This window comes from Diaphorina citri, unplaced genomic scaffold, assembly GCF_000475195.1.
Source record: "Diaphorina citri unplaced genomic scaffold, Diaci psyllid genome assembly version 1.1 scaffold1367, whole genome shotgun sequence".
Classification (NCBI taxonomy): domain Eukaryota; kingdom Metazoa; phylum Arthropoda; class Insecta; order Hemiptera; family Psyllidae; genus Diaphorina; species Diaphorina citri.
Genome location: NW_007378793.1, coordinates 38,177 through 61,930, shown reverse-complemented (window position 1 = coordinate 61,930; position 23,754 = coordinate 38,177). Strand labels below are relative to the sequence as shown.

General features: G+C 41.2%; 1 protein-coding gene across 1 annotated transcript in view; it reads right to left on the bottom strand.

The window, feature by feature from the left end:
* Positions 1–16,074: 16,074 nt before the first annotated feature.
* The window catches only part of LOC103515535, a 14,876-nt gene continuing 7,196 nt past the window's right edge, over positions 16,075–23,754 (bottom strand). The window contains exons 4-6 of the mRNA XM_026828204.1: positions 17,815–18,193; positions 17,552–17,746; positions 16,075–16,110 (exon numbers count right to left, since the gene is read on the bottom strand). Of these exons, the coding sequence (XP_026684005.1) occupies positions 16,075–16,110; positions 17,552–17,746; positions 17,815–18,193 (610 nt within the window). The remainder of the gene's footprint in view (positions 16,111–17,551; positions 17,747–17,814; positions 18,194–23,754) is intronic.

Below are 23,754 nucleotides of genomic sequence, written 5' to 3'. Positions count from 1 at the left end.
GGTATCACACTCGACGTACGACGGACTTGTCTACTTGGTATTATTATCCACCTTGACCGGAATCGAACCGGCATCGGCACCTTTGGATTGCTATAGGTACAATGTTTTATTCTGCGATGATCCGATGATGGACACATTACCTTGACCTTGAAGGAATGCCATGTACATATTGCGAAGTAATACCATGTGGTACCAGGATATACCAACCTCTCGGTGGCGAGGTGGACTTTCGACCTGGAGGTTGGTGGTTTGAGTCCAAATCAAGTCATAAAATTTCGCGTACTTGATTTGGAGAACGATATTTGCGACAAGCATTCAGGATTAAAACAATTTCCTGAGTTCATAGGTCGTCGCGACAAATTTCGAGATCAGAGCTCATTTGTGTGAGAAAATGTGAAAAAAATCCCGCCTACCCCAGACGACACTGAGAACATTCACAGGTTTTATTTCATTAAAATCTCAGAAAGATATGAGAATTTTTTTCGAGTCTAAAAAAACACTAAATTAAGTGCGATGAATTTCCGGGCAAAAGTTTGAACTGGATTTTTTACTCGAACTTTTCAGATAATTATGAAATCTTACTAATTATCTCAGCGACATATTTGCTGAGAGACCGAGGGAAAGGCAAAGAATACTCGTACTTCCTGTAGGTATACCATTTTCGTGTTCCTGGTAAAAAGACCTTTAATTTGATATATAGGTCGACTAGGTTTGGATAAGTCTTTCTATGGGGACAGACAGACCGACCGACCGACAGACCGACCGACAGACAGACGACACCGAAGCGAATACAATAGTCCGTCCCCTATACCTTTTATTATTAGTAATAATAAAGGAAGGACGGACTAAAAATAGAAGGTAAAAAATCTGAATTAGTAGCTTTTGTTTCTGCATTTTAATTATTAAACTCATTATGTTTAACTTTATTTATTTCACGTGTTTTATATCCTTCAGCACTTCTTGGATCTCAAAAAGCAAAGTTCAGGGGCGTGGCTACGGGAGAGTTCACCCTCAAGGTGAATGATTTGGCAGGGAGGACTGCAAGACGGAGCGCCGGGCAGGAATAGAACCCGCGACCTAGCGCTTAGAAGGCAGGATCACTACTAACTAGACTGACTACCAGAATGAATAAAGTGGACAGAGATCAGGGGTGGCGTAAAATGTCCCATCTTACCATTGAGATTCAACACAGTGTCAAAGGTTTTGTTTGACGTTACCCTTTTTGATTTACACAGGCCAGTACCCAGTACCTATTTCTTAAACTCTGGATTAACTGAAAACTCTCTGTGGTGAGGTGAGATCGGGCATAAAAATCATATCCAGTGTTGTATTACTCATGAAATCCTCTGAGACTATCACCATCAGTCTTTGTATCACACTCGACGTACGACGGACTTGTCTACTTGGTATTATTATCCACCTTGACCGGAATCGAACCGGCATCGGCACCTTTGGATTGTTATAGCTTCTCCCTTGTTTTTTAATATTCAGATTTCTCAACCTTCAGTCCTCCACCCTAACGTCTTGTCATTGTGACATACAGGAAACTGGTTTTGTATTTCACTGTCCCCCTTTTTCTGGAAAGCCCTTTGGTTTCACATGTCATTACCTGATTTCTACCCTGATGACTTGTTGATTAACATCAAGACTACCTAACGTGACAATCAAGACACGCTGAATCATATCTTGATTGAAGTAATCAAGAAGTATTGTCTTTTGTCGGTCAGTTAACATTTAGTAGAAAAAGTTATTGGTTCACTTTTACAAGAAAGGTAGCAACGTAGATTTCGTTTCCCCACCTATGAACCTGACTTTCAGGTCGAGGTTTTATACCTGGATAAATACTTACAGTCTCATCAGCGTCATGTCGCTGGGAACGCAGCCTTTGTCGTTTTCCCTTGACCTTGAAGGAATGCCATGTACATATTGCGAAGTAATACCATGTGGTACCAGGATATACCAACCTCTCGGTGGCGAGGTGGACCTTCGACCTGGAGGTTGGTGGTTTGAGTCCAAATCAAGTTATAAAATTTCGCGTACTTGATTTGGAGAACCATATTTGCGACAAGCATTCAGGATTAAAACAATTTCCTTTTTTTTAGTACCAAGATAGGCACTTCGTTCAAGCTCATTATAATATCTTCCTTGAAAAAAGACTTGTCGTTTTCAGATAGAATTGGACCCGCGAAATCTACAACTCTTCCTGGACTGTTCAGAAGCTGAAACACAAGGGAATAACAGAGATACATAGGAAATTCGATATTTTATCATGAACCTTCACGGGAGTGCAAGCAATAAGTTGACAAAGTTTCATAGCAATCGGATGAGTGGTTTGGCCAGGCATAAAGTTCGAACAAACAAACATTCATTTTTATATATTAGATCGAGGTGGACTTTCGACCTGGAGGTTGGTGGTTTGAGTCCAAATCAAGTCATAAAATTTCGCGTACTTGATTTGGAGAACGATATTTGTGACAAGCATTCAGGATTAAAACAATTTCTTTTTTTAGTACCAAGATAGGCACTTCGTTCAAGCTCATTATAATATCTTCCTTGAAAAAAGACCCCTACCTAGAAACTCCTACCCCAGACGACACTGAGAACATTCACAGGTTTTATTTCATTAAAATCTCAGAAAGATATGAGAATTTTTTTCGAGTCTAAAAAACACTAAATTAAGTGCGATGAATTTCCGGGCAAAAGTTTGAATTGGATTTTTTACTCGAATTTAGGCAGCAACTTCCAAATAAATAGAAACTTTCAAAGTTCATTACAGAAAAATGCAATAGCACCAATTTTTCGAAGAAACAGTCCTCGATGAATTTAACGAAGAAGAAAGTCGATGCACTGTTATCAAAATTCCTTATGAGTCCTTTTTAATTCTTGGTCTTATCTAACGACTCGTTACTTGGCCTGAGCTGACTATGTCACTTCAGTGTTACAAGCCAGGAGGCATCTGTTGACATGTATCTTGAGAAAAAGTCAAAACCATCTCCTCTATCTCTTCTCAAAAGGATAATCTGATTGAACACAAATAACCTATATTAGATCTTGTCAACCATTTTCACATCTTTTCTTGATACAAAAGGTAAGAACCATCCCAGAGGGGATCACGGGAAATTTACGCCCAGTGGCATCTCATAAACTCGACTGTGTTATGCTACACCGCCCCGTGTTCATACCTGGGTGCTATCAGATATCAAAAATGAATGGGACTTTAAATATTTACTACAGCCATCACTTCCGGAGGTATGCAAGCGGGGGTATGCTTTTGAAGATGTTAATAATAATGAAAACTTGATAGAAGAAACTAGAGGAGAAAGGTATATGGAACGGGGTAGAGAAGATAAAGGTAGAACGGAGCAAGGCAGAGATAAGACGCAGAAGGGCGGAGGCTGGAGAAAGAAGACTGGAGGGAGAATAGAAGGAACAGAAGGGAAGTGGTGGGAGATAGTTTAGGAAGAGCTTGTATGCACACCGAAACATCATAAGTGTTATGAAAAATCCACAAAATGGTAACGTGTTTCCCCCTGATGGTTTGGGCGCCATAATCGTAAACTTTGTGTATTTTACGGTTCCTGTTTATCCACGCATCTCATGTTTACAATATTCACGTGTAGGCATTTTTACATATTGCTTATGAATATGGGTACCTACTTGAGGTACAAAGGTAGATACTCGTATGAAACTACAAAGGTAGATACCTACTCGTATGAAACTAATCGTAAACTTTGTGTATTTTACGGTTCCTGTTTATCCACGCATCTCATGTTTACAATATTCACGTGTAGGCATTTTTACATATTGCCTATGAATATGAGTACCTACTTGAGGTACAAAGGTAGATACTCGTATGAAACTACAAAAGTATCTAAGTATGGTTTGGGCGCCATAATCGTAAACTTTGTGTATTTTACGGTTCCTGTTTATCCACGCATCTCATGTTTACAATATTCACGTGTAGGTATTTTTACATATTGCTTGTGAATATGGATACCTACTTGAGGTACAAAGGTAGACCTACTCGTATGAAACTACAAAAGTATCTAAGTAGCACGTTGAATATACCTACTAGTTCCCGGTAGATGGTAGATCACTGAAGTTAACACCGTTGTCCGTGGTTGGTAGGTATTCGGAGGAATGTTCATCTGGACAAGCATGTGCTGTTAGCTTTTCTCGGCAGCTTGCCACCAAATGAAGAGTAACCTCGGAAAACCCACCTACCACGAGTAAGCCAAGGTGATGTCACTTTCACACCATGCTTTATCAGAAAATGTCCCAATACCACTAATACCGGTATCTGAATATACCCAATACCACTATCTGAAAATATTCTTAATATCACGATGCGTTATCACTTAATACTTGGGATGTGGTTCATGTGGTCCAACCACTCACTTATCTCTGTTATCGATATGGATTTTACTCTATAGACTCTAGGGTCTCTCACTCTTATAATAGTAGGACTGTACCCTAGAAGTGCTGAGGCACCCTGAGACAACATGTAGCAATTGTAGCATACTCCAGTGAACCGCTTGTAGTACGCTTGAAGACCATATCAATCCTAACTTCCGAAGCTGCATTTTGCCTCATGTTGACCGTCCGTTCGTCGATTGAGATGGTTTTGAAGCATACTTCAGTCCAGCATGCTATGTTACCTCAGTGAAGTTAAGCCTTAAATGCGCCTTTAAGATGCCTACCAACGACGATTCTAAAAAGTCTAAATCTTCTGAGGTCAATCCAAAACCCATGTTGAAAGTAAAACAAGTGTACTGCAAGATTGGAATAATTGACCACGAATTTAGCTGAAACCGACAGTTTAAAACTTGCTCTCGAGTTTTTCAACACTTGAACTAAATTAAAGCGAGAGAGAGAGAGAGAGAGAGAGAGGGACAAAAACGGTAGGGTAGGCTAAAAACAAGTACCTACATCTCCTGTTTTCTTCCACCTTAGCTTTTCAATCCCCCTCTCTCTCCGTCCCACTCTCTGCATCTCTCTCACACTTGTAATTCTGTATTTACTTATTAATCACCTTTCTCCTCTCTCTCTCATAAGAAAGAGATCCTGGAGAGGGGGCTTGTGAGATGAGGAGAGGTTTGAGTAACCCTTTAAGAAAATTGAATTCATGTGTGTGTGTGTGCTATGGTTTTAAGACTTGTAGGGTGGATTGGAAATTGAAAAGAAAAACTCTACTCGTATAAGATGAAATGTGGTATTGAACGTGAATGTCTCTCTCTCACTCTGTCCTCTCATTATCTCCCACCCTACTAACTCCCCCCTTCACCTCTCTCTCTCCCCTTTCTGACTCTTCTTCTTCTCTCTTTTTCCCTCCCTCACTTTAATTCCCTTATCCCACCTTCCTCCATCTCCCTTTTCTCCTCTCCTCTTCCTCCCACTCTTTCAATCTCCTTCTCCTCCCTCTTCTTCTACCTCCTCTCCCTCTCCCTCCTTCTCTTCTTCCTTTTCCTCCTCCAACTCGTCCCAAAATCTGTGTTTCACCACAGAGGGACATTTCAAGTGTTTTTGAGCAAACAGTTGATGATGAAGCCTGGTTCGCCGTTGTTGTTTACACCAAGTTCGCATTACTTCAAGGCTCAAAATAATTGTTACATATTTGTAATTTCATTCTTTAAAAATGTAATATTAATATTTATGATTATCCGTGACCAAGGAACTTTCATCACAAAATTCCCGCCCGGCCGGGATTCGAAGCGAGCACCCTACTTTCTCACCTTGGCAATATTCGGAGGCAAACTCCTGTATTTTCTCGTCAATCTGAACACAACTCCGCAGCTCAAACCAGCCAGGTAATGCTGCTATGAGAGCCACTTTGAAGTCCCGGGCATTCTGTCTTTCCAACTCCATGGTGGTGAATGCTGAGATCTGAGAATTGAATTGAATTGAGAATTAAAGAACGAGTGATAAAATAATAAGAAGTAAAATTTTTGGGAGATTACCTACATCTTTGAACGAACTACTCGTAAACGAGTTCGAAGTTTCAACTTTAAAGGCAATACCATTTGTTATTCTAAGTTTAAACAGGCAATATACCATTAGTTATTTCCATAAGAAAGAGATCCTGGAGAGGGGGCTTGTGAGATGAGGAGAGGTTTGAGTAACCCTTTAAGAAAATTGAATTCATGTGTGTGTGTGCCATGGTTTTAAGACTTGTAGGGTGGATTGGAAATTGAAAAGAACAAGCTGGGTAATTTCAGCAAAATCAGACAACTTGAATGGTTTCGGATGTGAAGGGTCAGCTGTTGACTCCCTGGTACGAACTGGCTCAGATGGCAAACACTTTGGCTCAGATGACAAAGTCTTTGGCTCAGATGGTAAAGGCTTTGGCTCAAACTTCATAGATTTGGAACCAGTTGCCTTTATGTCTTCCTCGTTTTGTCCCACATCATTGGCTCCTTGCTCTTCATTTAGTTCAGCACCACCACTGGATCTGTCGTTTTGGCCGTCAACAGGTTCTGGCTTTGAATGAGAGAGAGTTTCTTGGTTTATCTCCTCCGAGATTTGGTTTCCTTCCTTTATTTGATTTCCCTCTGAATTTTTCTTTCCATTGTTAAGGTTTCTCTCCGCAGAATTTCGTTCTTGGTCCTTCGTTTGGTTCATCTCCGCGGGTTTCTCTTCGTTAGCTTCACTGTCATCTGGTCTATCCAGGTGAGTAAAACCATTGTCTTCACTCTCGTCTAGTACTTCTGCATTCTGGTCTTCATCATTTGGTTCAGTTTTGAGTTCAGTGACTCGTCTAGTACTTCTGCATTCTGGTCTTCATCATTTGGTTCAGTTTTGAGTTCAGTGGCAGATTTGACTGAAAGTTGAGAATAAGATCTTATTTTTATGGACGTACCTATGAACTCTTGTCCCAGGGGGTTTAAACCTTTAAACGTTACTGTATAATACTGTATATGTATAACTGTCAAGATTTTTATTGACGGGTTTTGCCTCTATTTGGCGATAAGCTAATCACATTAACCTCACCCAGTCTGAGGAATAAGATTTTATTTTTATGGACGTACCTATGAACACTTTTTCCAGGGGTTTTAAACCTTTAAACGTTACTGTATATGTATAACTGTCAAGATTTTTACTGAAGGGTTTTGCCTCTATTTGGCGATAAGCTAATCACATTAACCTCACCCAGTCTGAGTGGGACCAGGAAAAGCCAGCAGCACGCTATTGCCCAGCCATCCGGTCTACCAATGGTCAACCATCCGGATACCAACCCCGCGTAACGTTGCTTTACTCCAGTGATCTATCAGGAACTGGTGCATTCAACGTGGCATCGCCGCTAGCTAAGGCATGTTTTCGAAGCGCCGTCATTTTGAACTAGGATGGAAAGTTACGATTTTATTATTATGCACCTATCAATAGGTATTCAAGCAAAAATATTGGATTTATAAACAAAAATGGAGGTGAAGACAGACGGAACCTCCTAAATGAATAAGAACAATCTCCTACCTTCAGGAAAGACAAACTTGCGTTCCTTATAGACAGGCAAATCGTTCAAGTCGTCAAACTGTGCAAAGTTGAACGAGATAGGAACCGCGGAATCTTGATTGGAAGGCTGAGAGTCACTACTGCTGAGAATCTCGATGTAGGTGTCACAGAGATTGGTGAAGATATGCTTCAGTTGCTGCAGATAATGGGCCACGTCTCCGCTCAATATTTGTTCCTTGTTATTTCCTGAAAGTGAAATGAGTAATTCTAAATTATTGTGTCTGCCAGGGAGGATAAACAAGGAAATTTAGTTATGGTAAGCACGATTGCTTGTCAAATATGTTCACCGATTAATAGGTATGTACACTACGCCAAATTTTATGACTTGAGCTTGACCAACATCCAGATCCGAAGTCCTCTGCCATAACCTACAACGTTGGTTAGTTAGGTAAGGTTCATGAGGGTGTAAATTAGCGTCTGACTATGAACAAGAAGAGCTAACCCTAACCAGCTCGGCTAACTTTGTTTGACAGTTTGTTAATCTAGATCGAAACTAGGCGAATTATTCCAAGACATACGTACCTTCCTCCGCGCTTTCCTCTAGCACTGTCTTCACCATATCTCCACTAATAATAGAGGAAGCCCGCTCAATCTCGTACAGGCACAACTCAAACAGGGCCACAAACTTGACAAGCCATGCAGCCGCGGCCTGACGAAACAAATTCGCGGCCCTGTCAAGGCCGGCCACTTTCTGGACGAGAAATTTGAGCCCAGGCCGGGAATCGAACAGGGCTGCAGCTTCGTAGGAGAAGTCTAGAGTTAGGAGGAGGCGAGAAATGTAGGCCGGAGGGATGAAGGCGAGTAGGCCGGGGAGAGGGTGGGGGGTGACATCTACGGGTGGGGAGGTGAGGGAGGTTTGTACCAGAACATTGCATAGGCTGGAACCAGAACAGAAGGGGGTTCATGTAAATCTAATGGTGTAATGGGACTAAGTGGAGCTTGCTGTGAATGTATTGACGAAATGAAACTATATCCTTCTTCTGAAACTATATCGCCTACTTTCATGGTGTTAATTAATTTAGGTAATAATCAAACGGAAGTATGTTCGTCCCCATCCCTTTAATTCCATTTTCGTGTCTATCTTTTTCATCAGGTGCTAACCGTGTCTGTGAGATAGGAGGCATGATACACCGGTAATGGAAAGATTGGGGTTTAAACCTTTTGGACGCCCAGAAATAATATCTAGGCTTCTTCCATGTCCTAAATAACCACATGACGCTGTACTGCCCAAGTTGTAGAAAATGTCTCAGGTGTTAACCTCGACCAATGCAGTGGTTACCTTCCACTTAATAATAATAATAATAATAGACTTTTGAGTTGAAGGTAACCACTAGGTGAGGTTAACGCCTTAGGCATTCTCCATACCGGTGTTGGAAAGATTGGGGTTTAAACCTTTTGGACGCCCAGAAATAATATCTAGGCTTCTTCCATGTCCTAAATAACCACATGGGGCTGTACTGCCCAAGTTGTAGAAAATGTCCCAGGTTTTAACCTCGACCTGTGCAGTGGTTACCTTCCACTTAATAATGATAATAGACTTTTGAGTTGAAGGTAACCACTAGGTGAGGTTAACGCCTTAGGCGTTCTCTACTACCTAACCCTTAGAGCTCCATTATTATGTGGTCAAATTCTCAATTAAATGAGGATAAAATTCCATACTTCGGCTGGGATCGAACCGACGCCCTCCTGTTTACCAGGCGAGCGTCTTGACCACTACGCCACCGAGGCAGGCTTAATAGTCCATTAATATGTTACCTAGGTGTCATATGAGCTGATCCATGCACCAGTATAATCCCCAGTGTCTGCAGTAGTATCTGGTGACTCAGAAGGCCCACTAGAACATCTCTGAATGGAACTCGGATGACGTATTGATCAGGATCAGCGCTATCTGGTAGACCTATTGGAAACAAGAGGAGGACGTAGGATCTCTCCTCGTTGTCTTCAGGGTCCTGGGGTATGAGGGTCGGATCCTCGGTCTTCTGGGAGTCCAGGAGAAATACCTGGAATATTATACGAAAAAAAAAAAAAAGATTAATTAAGGTTGTGGTTATGTACCGGGTCGAGTTGAGACAGGACTAGGTGAGACAGGATATTGTTTCTACAGTTTGGCATGGGAGTGGTAACTTAAAAACAAGGCAAGTTTACCAACCATGCCTATCTCAACCCGATACATAACCACGACCTTAAGACTTATCAAATTTGTGTAGGGAACTAAGGATAGGCAGGCTGATAGATAGAGAACATTTGTAGCCAGCGGCGACAGAACGTTGAAAGCACCTTAACAATAGTTCCCGATGGATCGCTGAAGTTGCGCGTGGTTCGTATCCGAATCTGGGCGATCGCGTGGTGCTGGTTATGGCTTTTCCAGGCACCTTAACAATAGTTCCCGATGGATCACTGAAGTTGCGCGTGGTTCGTATCCGAATCTGGGCGATCGCGTGGTGCTGGCTTTTCCAGATCCTGCTCAGGATGAGTGAAGTTCATGTAAGGAGACGGGTAGCTCATCACCAAAACTCGCGTCATTAAAGACTTTATCAGTTATACAGTGACGGTAAATCTCAAATTGAAGTAGAATACTATAGGCACCTTAACAATAGTTCCCGATGGATCACTGAAGTTGCGCGTGGTTCGTATCCGAATCTGGGCGATCGCGTGGTGCTGGCTTTTCCAGGTCCTGCTCAGGATGAGTGAAGTTCATGTAAGGAGACGAGTAGCTCATCACCAATACTAGCGTCATTAAAGACTTTATCAGTTATACAGTGACGGTAAATCTCAAATTGAAGTAGAATATTATACCTGTTGTGATAATTGTCTCAGTCGTACAATCTCGGCTGGGTTCGAGTCCCGTCGTGCAGCAACTTTAACATGTGCGATGTCACCATAGAACTGATGTGATCCAGCATGGAATACCCCCATCAGCTGAACACAAGGCTCAGCCGTGCATCGGACCGCCAAGTCTAAGCAAGCGGTCACCTGAAAATCAACCAGAGGCCTGTTGGGTTTCTATCTTTCTACTGCTAGGTGCCTACCTTCTTATTGGTTGTTGTTTTAGCAGCTATAGCTTTCGCCAAATGGTAATGGCAAAACAACAAATCTTCTTATTGGTCCTTTCAATCTATTTCATACTGTTTCGGTCTCTCCAGACAGGCGAATAAACCGGAGATATCTTATTGTCATTGACGCGATGCGACGGTACAGTTTACCTGCGCAAGTAATCCTCTCCGGTAAACTGTAACGTGGATGATCTTTCTATTTAATGTACCTATCTTATTTATACAATCGGCTAAGACTAAAAAGTCACATTATTACAACAGTTTAAAAAGTTCTGTCGATGTGTGAAAACCCCGATATACCTAGGTATGTAAGTATCATATTACCTGGGCAGTTATACAGTGTAGTTAAACCTATATGAAATAATCTACTCAGTTTCCATATTGGACCAGTGCCAGTGGTCAATTTCCCAAAAAGGGAAATACACCTAATAATCTACTCACTTGTCTACTAGCTGAGAGAGGACACACACGGCATGAGGTAAATTATCCGAGGATACAAGACGTGTTTTGTTATCTGCTAGTAGTTTGGCAACACTGCGTCCTGATGATTCTGAGGTGGGCGAGGAGAGGAAGTTATACACATCCATACTGGGGGGAAAAAACATAAATAGTGGTCATTTAAACATTGCCGGTGCCTTGCATTCGCAAATAGTTGGTAACAGAACCGTAAAAAATGAACCGACAGGACTTGTAATTGGATTATTATTAATTTATTTTTTAACTGATTCTGAGGTGGGCGAGGAGAGGAAGTTATACACATCCATACTGGGGGAGAAAACATAAATAGTGGTCATTTAAACATTGCCGGTGCCTTGCATTCGCAAATAGTTGGTAACAAAACCGTAAAAAATGAACCGACAGGACTTGTAATCGGATTATTATTAATTTATTTTTTAAACGAAAAGAAGTTTGATAGAAAGAATTGTAACTAGAGATGTCTTATCGTCTTTGATTCTGAGGTGGGCGAGGAGAGGAAGTTATACACATCCATACTGGGGGAGAAAACATAAATAGTGGTCATTTAAACATTGCCGGTGGCTTGCATTCGCAAATAGTTGGTAACAAAACCGTAAAAAATGAACCGACAGGACTTGTAATTGGATTATTATTAGTTTATTTTTTAAAGGAAAAGAAGTTTGATAGAAAGAATTGTAACTAGAGATGTCTTATCGTCTCGAAATCGAAGAGAGAAGGACAGGTTAGGAGAAAGCCAGCCGTTTCGAGAACGAACCTTATCTGTTTAGGATAAAGTACGCCCCGGGGCGGGAATTGAACCCGCGACCTAGTGCTTACAAGGCAGGCTATACTCCAAGTTAACTAAGCTGGCAGAAAAAGAAAGTTTGGCTGCTTATTAACTAAGCTGGCAGATATGTATAGCATTGAATGTTTGGATGCTTATTCCCCTACATTACATTGAAATGGGGGACACCTCTAGACTATGGTCGATCGACGATTTAATTTCACACACACTAGGTATAAAGTCTAAAAACTTTTTTCACTCCACCTTACTTACTTTTACTTACTTAGTGGTACCTTCATTCAACCAAAATCCTTTGATCTTACATACTTTATATGGATTTCAGGCAATGTTGGTCAACTGTACTAGTATACGAGTAGGTAGATGCACCACCACTCAGCTAAGAGAACAAACGTTATATCCGTATGTCTGTTGGTTTCACATCATAAACAAACGTTAAATCCGTATGTATGTTGGTTTCACATCATAACTTTTGATCTGTTTGTTTTATTTTGCTGAACTTTGTAACTACATCACACAAAGGTAATTTGCTTGTTCGGGCCACTCACTAACAGGTAGACCTGACAGGTACACATGATCAGTTCCACATGTCAGGTCTACCTGATAACCTGATGAGCACACACACTATCAGGTAGACCTGACAGGCGGACCTGATCAGGTGTGGCTAGCTGATAATGAGTGACTGGCCTTAGATTTTTGGCCTAATCAGACCTTAAAGTAAGCGTGTTCAAACCTACCTCCATAAGATGGGGTGACACTATGGACCACACCCGACTGATATGTATGAGGGGCCTTCCACTCCGTATGGTCTTGAGCATCACATGTGTGATCCTCGGTAGTAGTAGGGCACCTGAGCTAGGCGCACCCCCACCCCTACCCGCCTTACCTAACCACCAGGGGGTGTGACTAGGAGAGGGGTGGGGGGTTTTGACGAATAGTTGCTCCTGGGAGGCAACACATACGGCGGAAATGAAGTTGCATAGAGCCGCCATGTTCAGTTTGGACGCCGCATCGTCAAATAGTCTGAGGGTGAAAAACGGAAAGAATGCCCTGAGACCGGTATTCAAAAATATTATGCCCGTCTCGAAATACAAATCAGATTTAAATAAACACAAGGCCAAGTGAAAACTCTTGGTTAAAACATTTGATAAGCTAGCGGCGATAGAACGTTAAATACACCAGTTCCCAATGCATCACTGGAGTTAAGCAACGTTACGCGTGGTTTATATCCAAATGGGTAATCGCGTGATCCCGGCTCCACTCAGGCTGGGTGAGGAGGCGAATGGAGCGTAAAACCCCCGTCAGCAGTTATACAGTGTAGTTAAACCTATATGAAATAATCTACTCAGTTTCCATATTGGACCAGTGCCAGTGGTCAATTTCCCAAAAGGGAAATACACCTAATAACGTACTCACTTGTCTACTAGCTGAGAGAGGACACACACGGCATGAGGTAAATTATCCGAGGATACAAGACGTGTTTTGTTATCTGCTAGTAGTTTGGCAACACTGCGTCCTGATGATTCTGAGGTGGGCGAGGAGAGGAAGTTATACACATCCATACTGGGGGAGAAAACATAAATAGTGGTCATTTAAACATTGCCGGTGGCTTGCATTCGCAAATAGTTGGTAACAAAACCGTAAAAAATGAACCGACAGGACTTGTAATTGGATTATTATTAGTTTATTTTTTAAAGGAAAAGAAGTTTGATAGAAAGAATTGTAACTAGAGATGTCTTATCGTCTCGAAATCGAAGAGAGAAGGACAGGTTAGGAGAAAGCCAGCCGTTTCGAGAACGAACCTTATCTGTTTAGGATAAAGTACGCCCCGGGGCGGGAATTGAACCCGCGACCTAGTGCTTACAAGGCAGGCTATACTCCAAGTTAACCAAGCTGGCAGAAAAAGAAAGTTTGGCTGATTATTAACTTAACTAAGCTGGTAGATATGTATAGCATTGAAAGTTTGGCTGCTTATTAACTAAGCTGGCAGATATGTATAGCATTGAAAGTTTGGCTGCTTATTAACTAAGCTGGGAGATATGTATAGCATTGAAAGTTTGGCTGCTTATTAACTAAGCTGACAGATATGTATAGCATTGAATGTTTGGATGCTTATTCCCCTACATTACATTGAAATGGGGGACTTTTCTAACGGAATTTCCTTTGTTCGGAGTCCAGAATGTAGGACTATTGCACCCCGTTGCTTAAACCCTTAAGGATGTGGGCTTTAACTTAGCAGAAGCCGAGTTTTACCAATCCAAACCAGAATGTAGGACTATTGCACCCCGTTGCTTAAACCCTTAAGGATGTGGGCTTTAACTTAGCAGAAGCCGAGTTTTACCAATCCAAATTGAATTGAATTGATTTATTTATTTGGTGCTTTTCAACACAGGGCTGTTAAGCACAAGTCACTTACCATTCCTCATCATTATCCTGGGATAATGCAGAACATACGCTGATAGTGGCGCTTACTGACGGATCTTTACTGAGTCTGGTCTTATGCTTCATAAACACCGTGTGTTCCATCTCACACACGTATACACAGCACCTGGAATTCGGAAGAATAGACTCGTACAGAAATGAATTTATAAATGTGTTGAGCATACTTACATGCTTGTCACAAATATATATCGTTCCCCAATTATTACCTACAGTAATAAAAGGACTCGGACCACCAACCTCCAGATCCAAAGTCCAACGCGTTACCCGTTTCACCACTGAGGTCGGTTATAGACTCTTATAATGGGTTCTTATCTGTGTTTTTCTCACTATCCGTCATCTGATCACAGGAGGTTCCACCATTTTCGTCGTTCTCTCGAAGTTCTTGATTTTCAAGGTCATTTCTGTACCCTTCAGAACCAGAACCAGTCTGAAGGTCAGCCTTGTGACCTTGCACACTAGTCTGAAGGTCAGTCTTGTGACCTTGGCCGCTAGTCTGAAGGTCAGTCTTGTGACCTTGAACATTTCACCTCCCTGGCTATCACTAAATTTCTTTCCAATGTTTCCACCTTCACTATTGTTATCACCAAATTTATCATTTCTGTCCTTATCGATTTTGTATTCGTTCTTATCTGTGTTTTTCTCACTATCCGTCATCTGATCACAGAAGGTTCCACCATTTTCGTCGTTCTCTCGAAGTTCTTGATTTTCAAGGTCATTTCTGTACTCTTCAGAACCAGAACCAGTCTGAAGGTCAGTCTTGTGACCTTGGCCGCTAGTCTGAAGGTCAGTCTTGTGACCTTGAACACTAGTCTGAAGGTCCAGGTCGGGATAGTTGTGCTCGTATTGGCTGAGTAGTTCACATTCAGGATGGAATTTTACAATACTAGAGGTGAGGAGAGAAGAGTCCACTTGTTTCGGAGTGGCTGGAAGATGCAGCCTGAAAGACAAAAAACGCGGAATCGAATGATGCTACTTTTAGCACTCTCTGACTTACAGTTGAGAAGTTGCGGGTTCGATACTCCCCTGTGTCAACAAAATTATCTTTTATTTGTGAACCGTTACCAAATAAGCAAGTGAATAGTTGATCCCATGTGATTTTTCACGCCGAATCGAACGTTTGAACTCGTGGACTTGACAAGTTACAAGTAATGTCAAATTCAGGTGTTGGCCTTTAATAGAGTAGGAATATTATCCCCATTTTTTTCCGCAAAGTAGTAATCCTAAATCAGTGCCGAGAAATAGTAATTTTTCGGGAAATCAAAGAAGTAATAAAGAAATAGGAATGTGGTTAATCGATATGGTTCTATTACTTTTCAAATACCTACGTATTCTGCAAATGTAATAGAAAGTCGTGTGATGTTCACACCAGATTTCCGATCATATATCACCGTGTCACTATTACTAATAAAAAGTTCGGACTGTTTATTCCTCCTCTTTCTCTTCTTCCATTGTGTCCCCCGTTGGCCTTTTTTTCTGGACACAGAAGGTGTAATAAAAATATCGATATGGAAAAGAATCATTACAAGGAAAACAATAGGTTTAGAAATTATAATGATTATGTAAAGAGAAAGAAATACAGAAACTTATCGAAGCTATAAATAATACAGGATCCCATTATAACAAAGAACAAAGACTACCTATTAATATTGTACCTAATGTTAAAAATATAAATAAAATAAAGCACTGTTTATACTAATACTAATTTATAGTGTAGATGTAGTGAAACTAGAAAGCCTATTTCGACAGTCGAAATAAGGCACTTAACATAAAGGAAGGACGGGCTAAAAAGTAGAGAAAATAGAAAACATTTTAGTTTTATGTGCTTTCCGCAGCAGCTACCATCTCATCAATCTGGAGACAAACGTCAGGAAATAAATAAAAATCTGTTGCGGTAAATTTGACACATCCACTAATTTTTAACTTGGGCACATGCGTTAGTATTGTAAATTTAACACATCCTCTAATATGTATTGGAAATTTCTTTGAGTGCACCCATAATGTACTTCTTTTCATACGAAAAAGGAAGCGCCGTGATATTTTCTCTGAAAGATGAAGTACCTACCTACAAACCTACAATCCATTTAATTGCAGTTTTTACTCGAAAAGGCGAACTGAAAATTCTGAAAATGCACTTGGGCACATGCGCTAGTATTGTAAATTTGACACATCCTCTAATATGTATTGGAAATTGCGAAAAAGGAAGCGCCGTGATATTTTCTCTGAAAGATGAAGTACCTACCTACAATCCATTTAATTGCAGTTTTTACTCGAAAAGGCGAGCTGAAAATGGATTGTAGAGCAGTTTTCACACCAGAAGGTGGATCGAAAAATTAGGAAACCTCATTATGGAGCAGTTTTTAAACCAAAGAGTGGACAAAATAATGAAAATCCATTAAAGAGGAGTTTTTACACCAAAAGGAGCTCCTACTTGGGCACATGCGCTAGTATTGTAAATTTGACACATCCTCTAATATGTATTGGAAATTGGACACATCCACTAATTTTGTAACTTGGCCACATGCGTTAGTAAGTTAGTATTGTAAATTTGACACATCCTCTAATGTGTATTGGAATTTTGACACATCCACTAATTTTGCAACTTGGCTACATGCGTTAGTATTGTAAATTTGACACATCCTCTAATATTGGGATGGGTTTAATTTACCAACCAAATAAGTAAAATCCTCATTGACGAAAGACATGGAACCTCGAGAGTACAAAAAAAGATATCTTTTCTTTACCCTGCCACCACCATTCGGCGAAAGCTAAAGCCGCTACAACAACAACAATAACAGTATATTTCTACTTACCCAGAGTACAAGTGTTGGGATGTTGACACATCCACTAATTTTACTCGTCCTCTAACTGAATGAACGAAGTGAACTTTGAGTTTTAACTCGATTTTTCTTTTTTTTTCCACTGTTTTACTCTACCTCTCGTGTATCCAATTTCAGTGAAACTGTTTATCCAATCGGATGACATTTGGCAAACAGCAAACATATGTTTAACTCCGAAAGGACATTAAATAGGTATTTTCTCGATCGGATTTATGGGAACCCTACCAACTGAAAACTCAATTTACCTCCGAATCCAACAGTTGCATGTCTTCCTCCGGGCCCTCTGTAGTTCCACTGCTCAATATTCCACTGCTTCCATCATCTTCTTCTTCCTCCACAACTTCAACTTCTTCAGCTCCAGTGGAAGTTTCATCCGCCACTTTTGTCTCCGATCCGTCAGAAACCGAGGGACCACCCTCTCTCCTCTCCCCGCGCAATCTCGTCTTTTGCTTTACCTCCGAATCCAACAGTTGCATGTCTTCCTCCGGGCCCTCTGTAGTTCCACTGCTCAATATTCCACTGCTTCCATCATCTTCTTCCTCCACAACTTCCACTTCTTCAACTCCAGTGGAAGTTTCATCCGCCACTTTTGTCTCCGATCCGTCAGAAACCGAGGGACCACCTTCTCTCCTCTCCCCGCGCAATCTCGTCTTTTGCCGGCTTTTACCAAGCAAACTTACTTGATAACATGTACCCAGCAATCATATGAGTGACTCGCCAGGTCCAGGCCACGACTTAGTATCACCTCCATACTCAGTGCATGAGCTGCATGTAACTTGACACTTGGAGATAGGAGCTGGAGATGGTAGGTCTTTTGCTCGCCAACAAGCGAGCCACTGGCTTTCCCTTCCCCGCGGAACTTCGCCTCGACACCGCGTGACACTTTTGCCATGCTCTCATAGGTAAGTGGGCCGCGATAGTCGCTCGCCTCCAGGTTCGGGTAGAGGGTATTGAGTGCGTTAGTGACCGGTTCGGAGATGCTCTGGCCGGAGCAGAGGGTCTCGAGGGAGCCTAATAGGGCGTGAAGACACTCGACACTCGCCCGAATAAGTCCCCAGTCGTTACACCGGCTCACCTCCTCGATACTGTCCATTGCTCTGCGGAGGGAAATGAAGACATACCTATGTCATATCTATTTTAAAGTCCAGAAAAAATGTAAGTGTTTCAAAAGATGTATTTAAGGCTGGGTGAGTTTAATGTGACAATCAAGTTTAATGTGAAAAGTACATTGAATTTCCGTGATGGAAATTTTTTACGAAGATCGTGCGCACATCACAATATTGGAGACCAGAGGAAGGAAGGATAAGAGAGAGAGAGAGAGAGAGAGAGAGAGAGAGAGAGAGCGGGAGGGAGAGATGAGAACGAGGGAGGAGGGAAGGAGAGACAGGGAGGGGAAGAAAGAGAGAGAGAGAGAAACTTGGGCAAACACCTTTGAAAAGTCTAGGACGCGTTTCATTCTTATTGGAAATTGGAACTCATGAGCTAGACCTAACAAACTCTCAGATCATACCCATACAATTCAAAAATTGCAAGTATTTTTTTCCCTTTTGAAGGTGGTTTGACACTAAGGACAGTATGACAGTATTCGAGCCGAAAAGTACATTGAATTTCCGTGATGGAAATTTTTTACGAAGATCGTGCGATCGTGTGCACATCACAATATACCTACAATACCTATACGTAGATATGTACTTAAACACTGAGCCTTTGTCTGTACAGAATGGGGTTAAAACCCCGTTGATACACTGATGTGGTTTGTGTCAAGCCCCGTAGAACAAAAAAATTTCAAGTCTTTAAGCAAAAACCAGAAACGAGACCGACTTAACATTTAGCGTGCGTCGGCTGATGCCCTAAAATACGGTTTTGAGATATTGATTCTAGAGTAGCTTGGAAGGTAGAGCCGCTGTAAGCGCGAAGTCGTGGGTTCGATTCCCGTCCGGCACGAACTTTATCCTAAACAGATAAGGTTCTTTCTTGGAAGGGCGCGGTCTTTCTCCTATTCTACCCTCCTTCCCTCTTCGATTTCGGGACGGTAAAACCTGCGCTGTCACATTTACTTCTATCAAACCTCTTCAAAAAAGTGTCTACCCTATATTTAAGCAAAAACCAGAAACGAGACCGACTTAACATTTAGCGTGCGTCGGCTGATGCCCTAAAATACGGTTTTGAGATATTGATTCTAGGGTAGCTTGGAAGGTAGAGCCGCTGTAAGCGCGAAGTCGTGGGTTCGATTCCCGCCCGACAGGAACTTTATCCTAAACAGATAAGGTTCTTTCTTGGAAGGGCGCGGTCTTTCTCCTATTCTACCCTCCTTCCCTCTTCGATTTCGGGACGCTAAAACCTGCGCTGTCACATTTACTTCTATCAAACCTCTTCAAAAAAAGTGTCTACCCTATAATCGGCCGAAGACGATGAACATCGCGTCGGTTACTTCAAGTTCGATTCCAGTCCAAGGTTTGCCGGCAATGCCCTTGGGTTTCTTAGGTAGGTAGGAATGATATCCTGGTAATACAAAATCTCTAAGGTGTGTCCAAACATAGTCGTTCGATCTAAAATCGATCTACGATGTCGACTATGTGTGGGTACAGCTTTAGTTTGCTAGCTCTCACTCTCTCAATGACTATTCTAAAAGTGTAAAAAAAAAAAGTAAATGCAGTTTCTTTGTGTTAGTTCGATTCCAGTCCAAGGTTTGCCGGCAATGCCCTTGGGTTTCTTAGGTAGGTAGGAATAATATCCTGGTAATCCAAAATCTCTAATGTGTGTCCAAACATAGTCGTTCGATCTAAAATCGATCTACGATGACGACTATGTGTGGGTACAGCTTTAGTTTGCTGGCTCTCACTCTCTCAATGACTATTCTAATAGTGTTCGCGACAAAACATTTTGCAGTCTCGTCAGACGGGACTTCTAGATTGCAAAAACCTTGCGGTTTTTCTCTAATGAAAATCTCTCTCCCTTCCCTCCCCCTCCCTTCCGTTTGTTTTTTCTCCATTCAAAGGTTTTCTCGTTGTTTTCAGATTTTCATTTCACATTTTTGTACTCGAATGACAATGGGAGATAGGAGAATGAGATACATATTATGCATATAGGACTATGGCAGATACATTGTAGGTATAGGAAATATCTAGATATGTATACAGACTATGGGATACATAATACCTATGTACACTTGTACACCCATGTGCGAAAAACTAAGGATGGATTGACTTTGGGAAATTTTCAATTATAGGAATAGGTATTTCCATTGAAAATAGAGCCAGCTAGAAAACCAAACACGGTTGCTTGAAGCCGGCAGCATATGAGCTTTTCGTTAGTACCTACAAAAAGTCTTTAGTCTGAAAAAGTTTAGAAAAGACTGCCAACTGTCAGAGTAAATGCTTGAAGCCGGCAGCATATGAGCTTTTCGTTAGTACCTACAAAAAGTCTTTAGTCTGAAAAAGTTTAGAAAAGACTGCCAGAGTAAACTAAAGGTAATGCTAGTTGTCCCCCATTTTTTGGACTTTTTTGTATCTAGGAGATAGGCACCTCCAGTACCTATTACCTACCTGAATTAATTATTCTGCGAGTATGGACCTATGTATTATGTACTACACCCTCTATTTCTGTAGGTAGTTATATGTAGGTAAACACTGTTTTCTGTGTTAGCAACTTTCATGGTTCAATGCGTAACACTATAGGCCGGTATGTCGCGGTACGGTGAAGGCTTTCGTAGATTCGTATATAAGCTCAACCCTTTTGAGGTTAAGCAGTTGCCCCTACTCCTAAACCTCAGAGTGGGCTTCATACAAAGTTAGGCTGTTTATCGGCCTTAATGAGAATAGTACATCTATCTCTCAGTAAGAGTAGTGTGTACAGTTGTACACTGTACCTATTTCTACTTTGTTTACAGACTGCACAGGACATGGAACATACGAAAGTCACTGAAGTCACACAGAAAGAATTGAGCGAAGATAATACTGTCAATAGCACTGAAATACCTATATTTATGTATCTGTAAATGATGAATTTGGGTATTTTATGGCCATTACTGCAGGACCTAATGTCTGGTTTGGAGTTATTCCTGGCATAATTATGACAAGACTCATTGGACAAGATCCAATATGTATTTTTGAAATTACTCATTCACACCCCAAGCTCGGAAAATACCTCAAATAACCTATATTAGATCTTGTCAAACATTTTCACATCTTTTCTTGATACAAAAGGTAAGAACCATCCCAGAGGGGATCACGGGAAATTTACGCCCAGTGGCATCTCATAAACTCGACTGTGTTATGCTACACCGCCCCGTGTTCATACCTGGGTGCTATCAGATATCAAAAATGAATGGGACTTTAAATATTTACTACAGCCATCACTTCCGGAGGTATGCAAGCGGGGGTATGCTTTTGAAGATGTTAATAATAATGAAAACTTGATAGAAGAAACTAGAGGAGAAAGGTATATGGAACGGGGTAGAGAAGATAAAGGTAGAAGGGAGCAAGGCAGAGATAAGACGCAGAAGGGCGGAGGCTGGAGAAAGAAGACTGGAGGGAGAATAGAAGGAACAGAAGGGAAGTGGTGGGAGATAGTTTAGGAAGAGCTTGTATGCACACCGAAATAACATAAGTGTTATGAAAAATCCACAAAATGGTAACGTGTTTCCCCCTGATGGTTTGGGACACACAGACGACACCGAAGCGAATACAATAGTCCGTCCCTTATACCTTTTTATTACTATTGTAATTATAAAGGAAGGACGGACTAAAGATAGAGAGAAAGAGTAAAAAAAAACTGCTAAAATTACTTATAATGTGAACTACTAGAGCTGGAGAGAAAAAGAGAGCGTGAAGGAGAGAAAAAGGAGGAAGAGAGAGAGAGAGAGAAGGAGGGAGGGAGAGAGAGATGGAGAAAGGAAAGGAAAGAGAGGGCAAGAGAAGCCTACATAGGTATACCCTACCTCTGTAACGAAATTCTTTATTTATGAAGAAGAAATGAACATTTAAGAGATACAGTGTAAGTCCATCTAAAGGTTATCTTAAGGAGGGGTGCTCCTTTGAATAGTAAAACACAACGCCAGGAGTCAAGGCGTTCTCCAAGCTAAGGAGATACTCAAAATGTTTGTAAATATCAATAAAAAACCCTCTGGAATAAACCCAGGCCCGGAGTTATAGAGTAGCCCTGGGGCGGGATACAAGTAGGTAAGTGACTATTTTTGTCACTGTCTAAGGAGAGCTAAGAAGAAAGGATAGGGGAAATGAGAAGGGAAGAGGGTAAGAGGGAGGGGATGTGAGGAGAAAAAGGTTGGAATGGGAGGAACAAATTAGGTAGGTACATAGGTACTGATTTTCTCTAATCACTACGGGCTGAAAAATTCCCGGAGGGACGGACCCTGCTTGTTCCCTCCCTCACTTTAATTCCCTTATCCCACTTTCTTCCATCTCCCTTTTCTCCTCTTCCTCCCACTCTTTCAATCTCCTTCTCCCCCCTCTTCTTCTACCTCTTCTCCCTCTCCCTCCTTCTCTTTGTCCTTTTCCTCCTCCTTCTCCTCCAACTCGTCCCAAAATCTGTGTTTCACCACAGAGGGACATTTCAAGGGTGGAAGAGAGAGAGAATGTCGTTTTCAGATAGAATTGGACCCGCGAAATCTACAACTCTTCCTGGACTGTTCAGAAGCTGAAACACAAGGGAATAACAGAGATATGTACGTAGGAAATTCGATATTTTATCATGAACCTTCACGAAAGTGCAAGCAATAAGTTGACAGAGTTTCATAGCAATCGGATGAGAGGTTTGGCCATCAGGCATAAAGTTCGAACAAACAAACATTCATTTTTATATATTAGATATGGATAAAGTCATGGCAATAGGGAATAGGAGATATTCAAATGTTATTAAAATACATAATTTATTGAACTACCAATTCAGATGTGTCAAACACTTAGGCAGCAACTTTCAAATAAATAGAAACTTTCAAAGTTCATTACAGAAAAATGCAATAGCACCAATTTTTCGAAGAAACAGTACTCGATGAATTTAACGAAGAAGAAAGTCGATGCACTGTTATCAAAATTCCTTATGAGTCCTTTTCAATTCTTGGTCTTATCTAACGACTCGTTACGTGGCCTGAGCTGACTATGTCACTTCAGTGTTACAAGCCAGGAGGCATCTGTTGACATGTATCTTGAGAAAAAGTCAAAACCATCTCCTCTATCTCTTCTCAAAAGGATAATCTGATTGAACAAAATATGATTTCTTTCTTCCCTACAACTGAAATTTTTCCCGACATTATCTTTTCTAGACAATCCACTCCACTGTTGTCTCGCGTAGACATCTTGGTGAGAGTTTCAATAGAAATCATGAAACTCAAGAGGAAAAGACATATGAGAATCAATGATAGCAGTTTTCCAACGCAGAAGGTTGCATTTGACGTGAAATTCCATATTTTTTACATTGACAAAAACTTATCAGCAACGTATTTTTGTCCGTATCTCTAAACATTTTAACCTATTGTTTGCTATGTCAGCTATGTCTGGTCATAAAGAAGTCAATTTAAGTCATGCTTATCGGATAGGATATAAATATCTAACGTAGTGTGTACAGTTGTACACTGTACCTATTTCTACTTTGTTTACAGACTGCACAGGACATGGAACATACGAAAGTCACTGAAGTCACA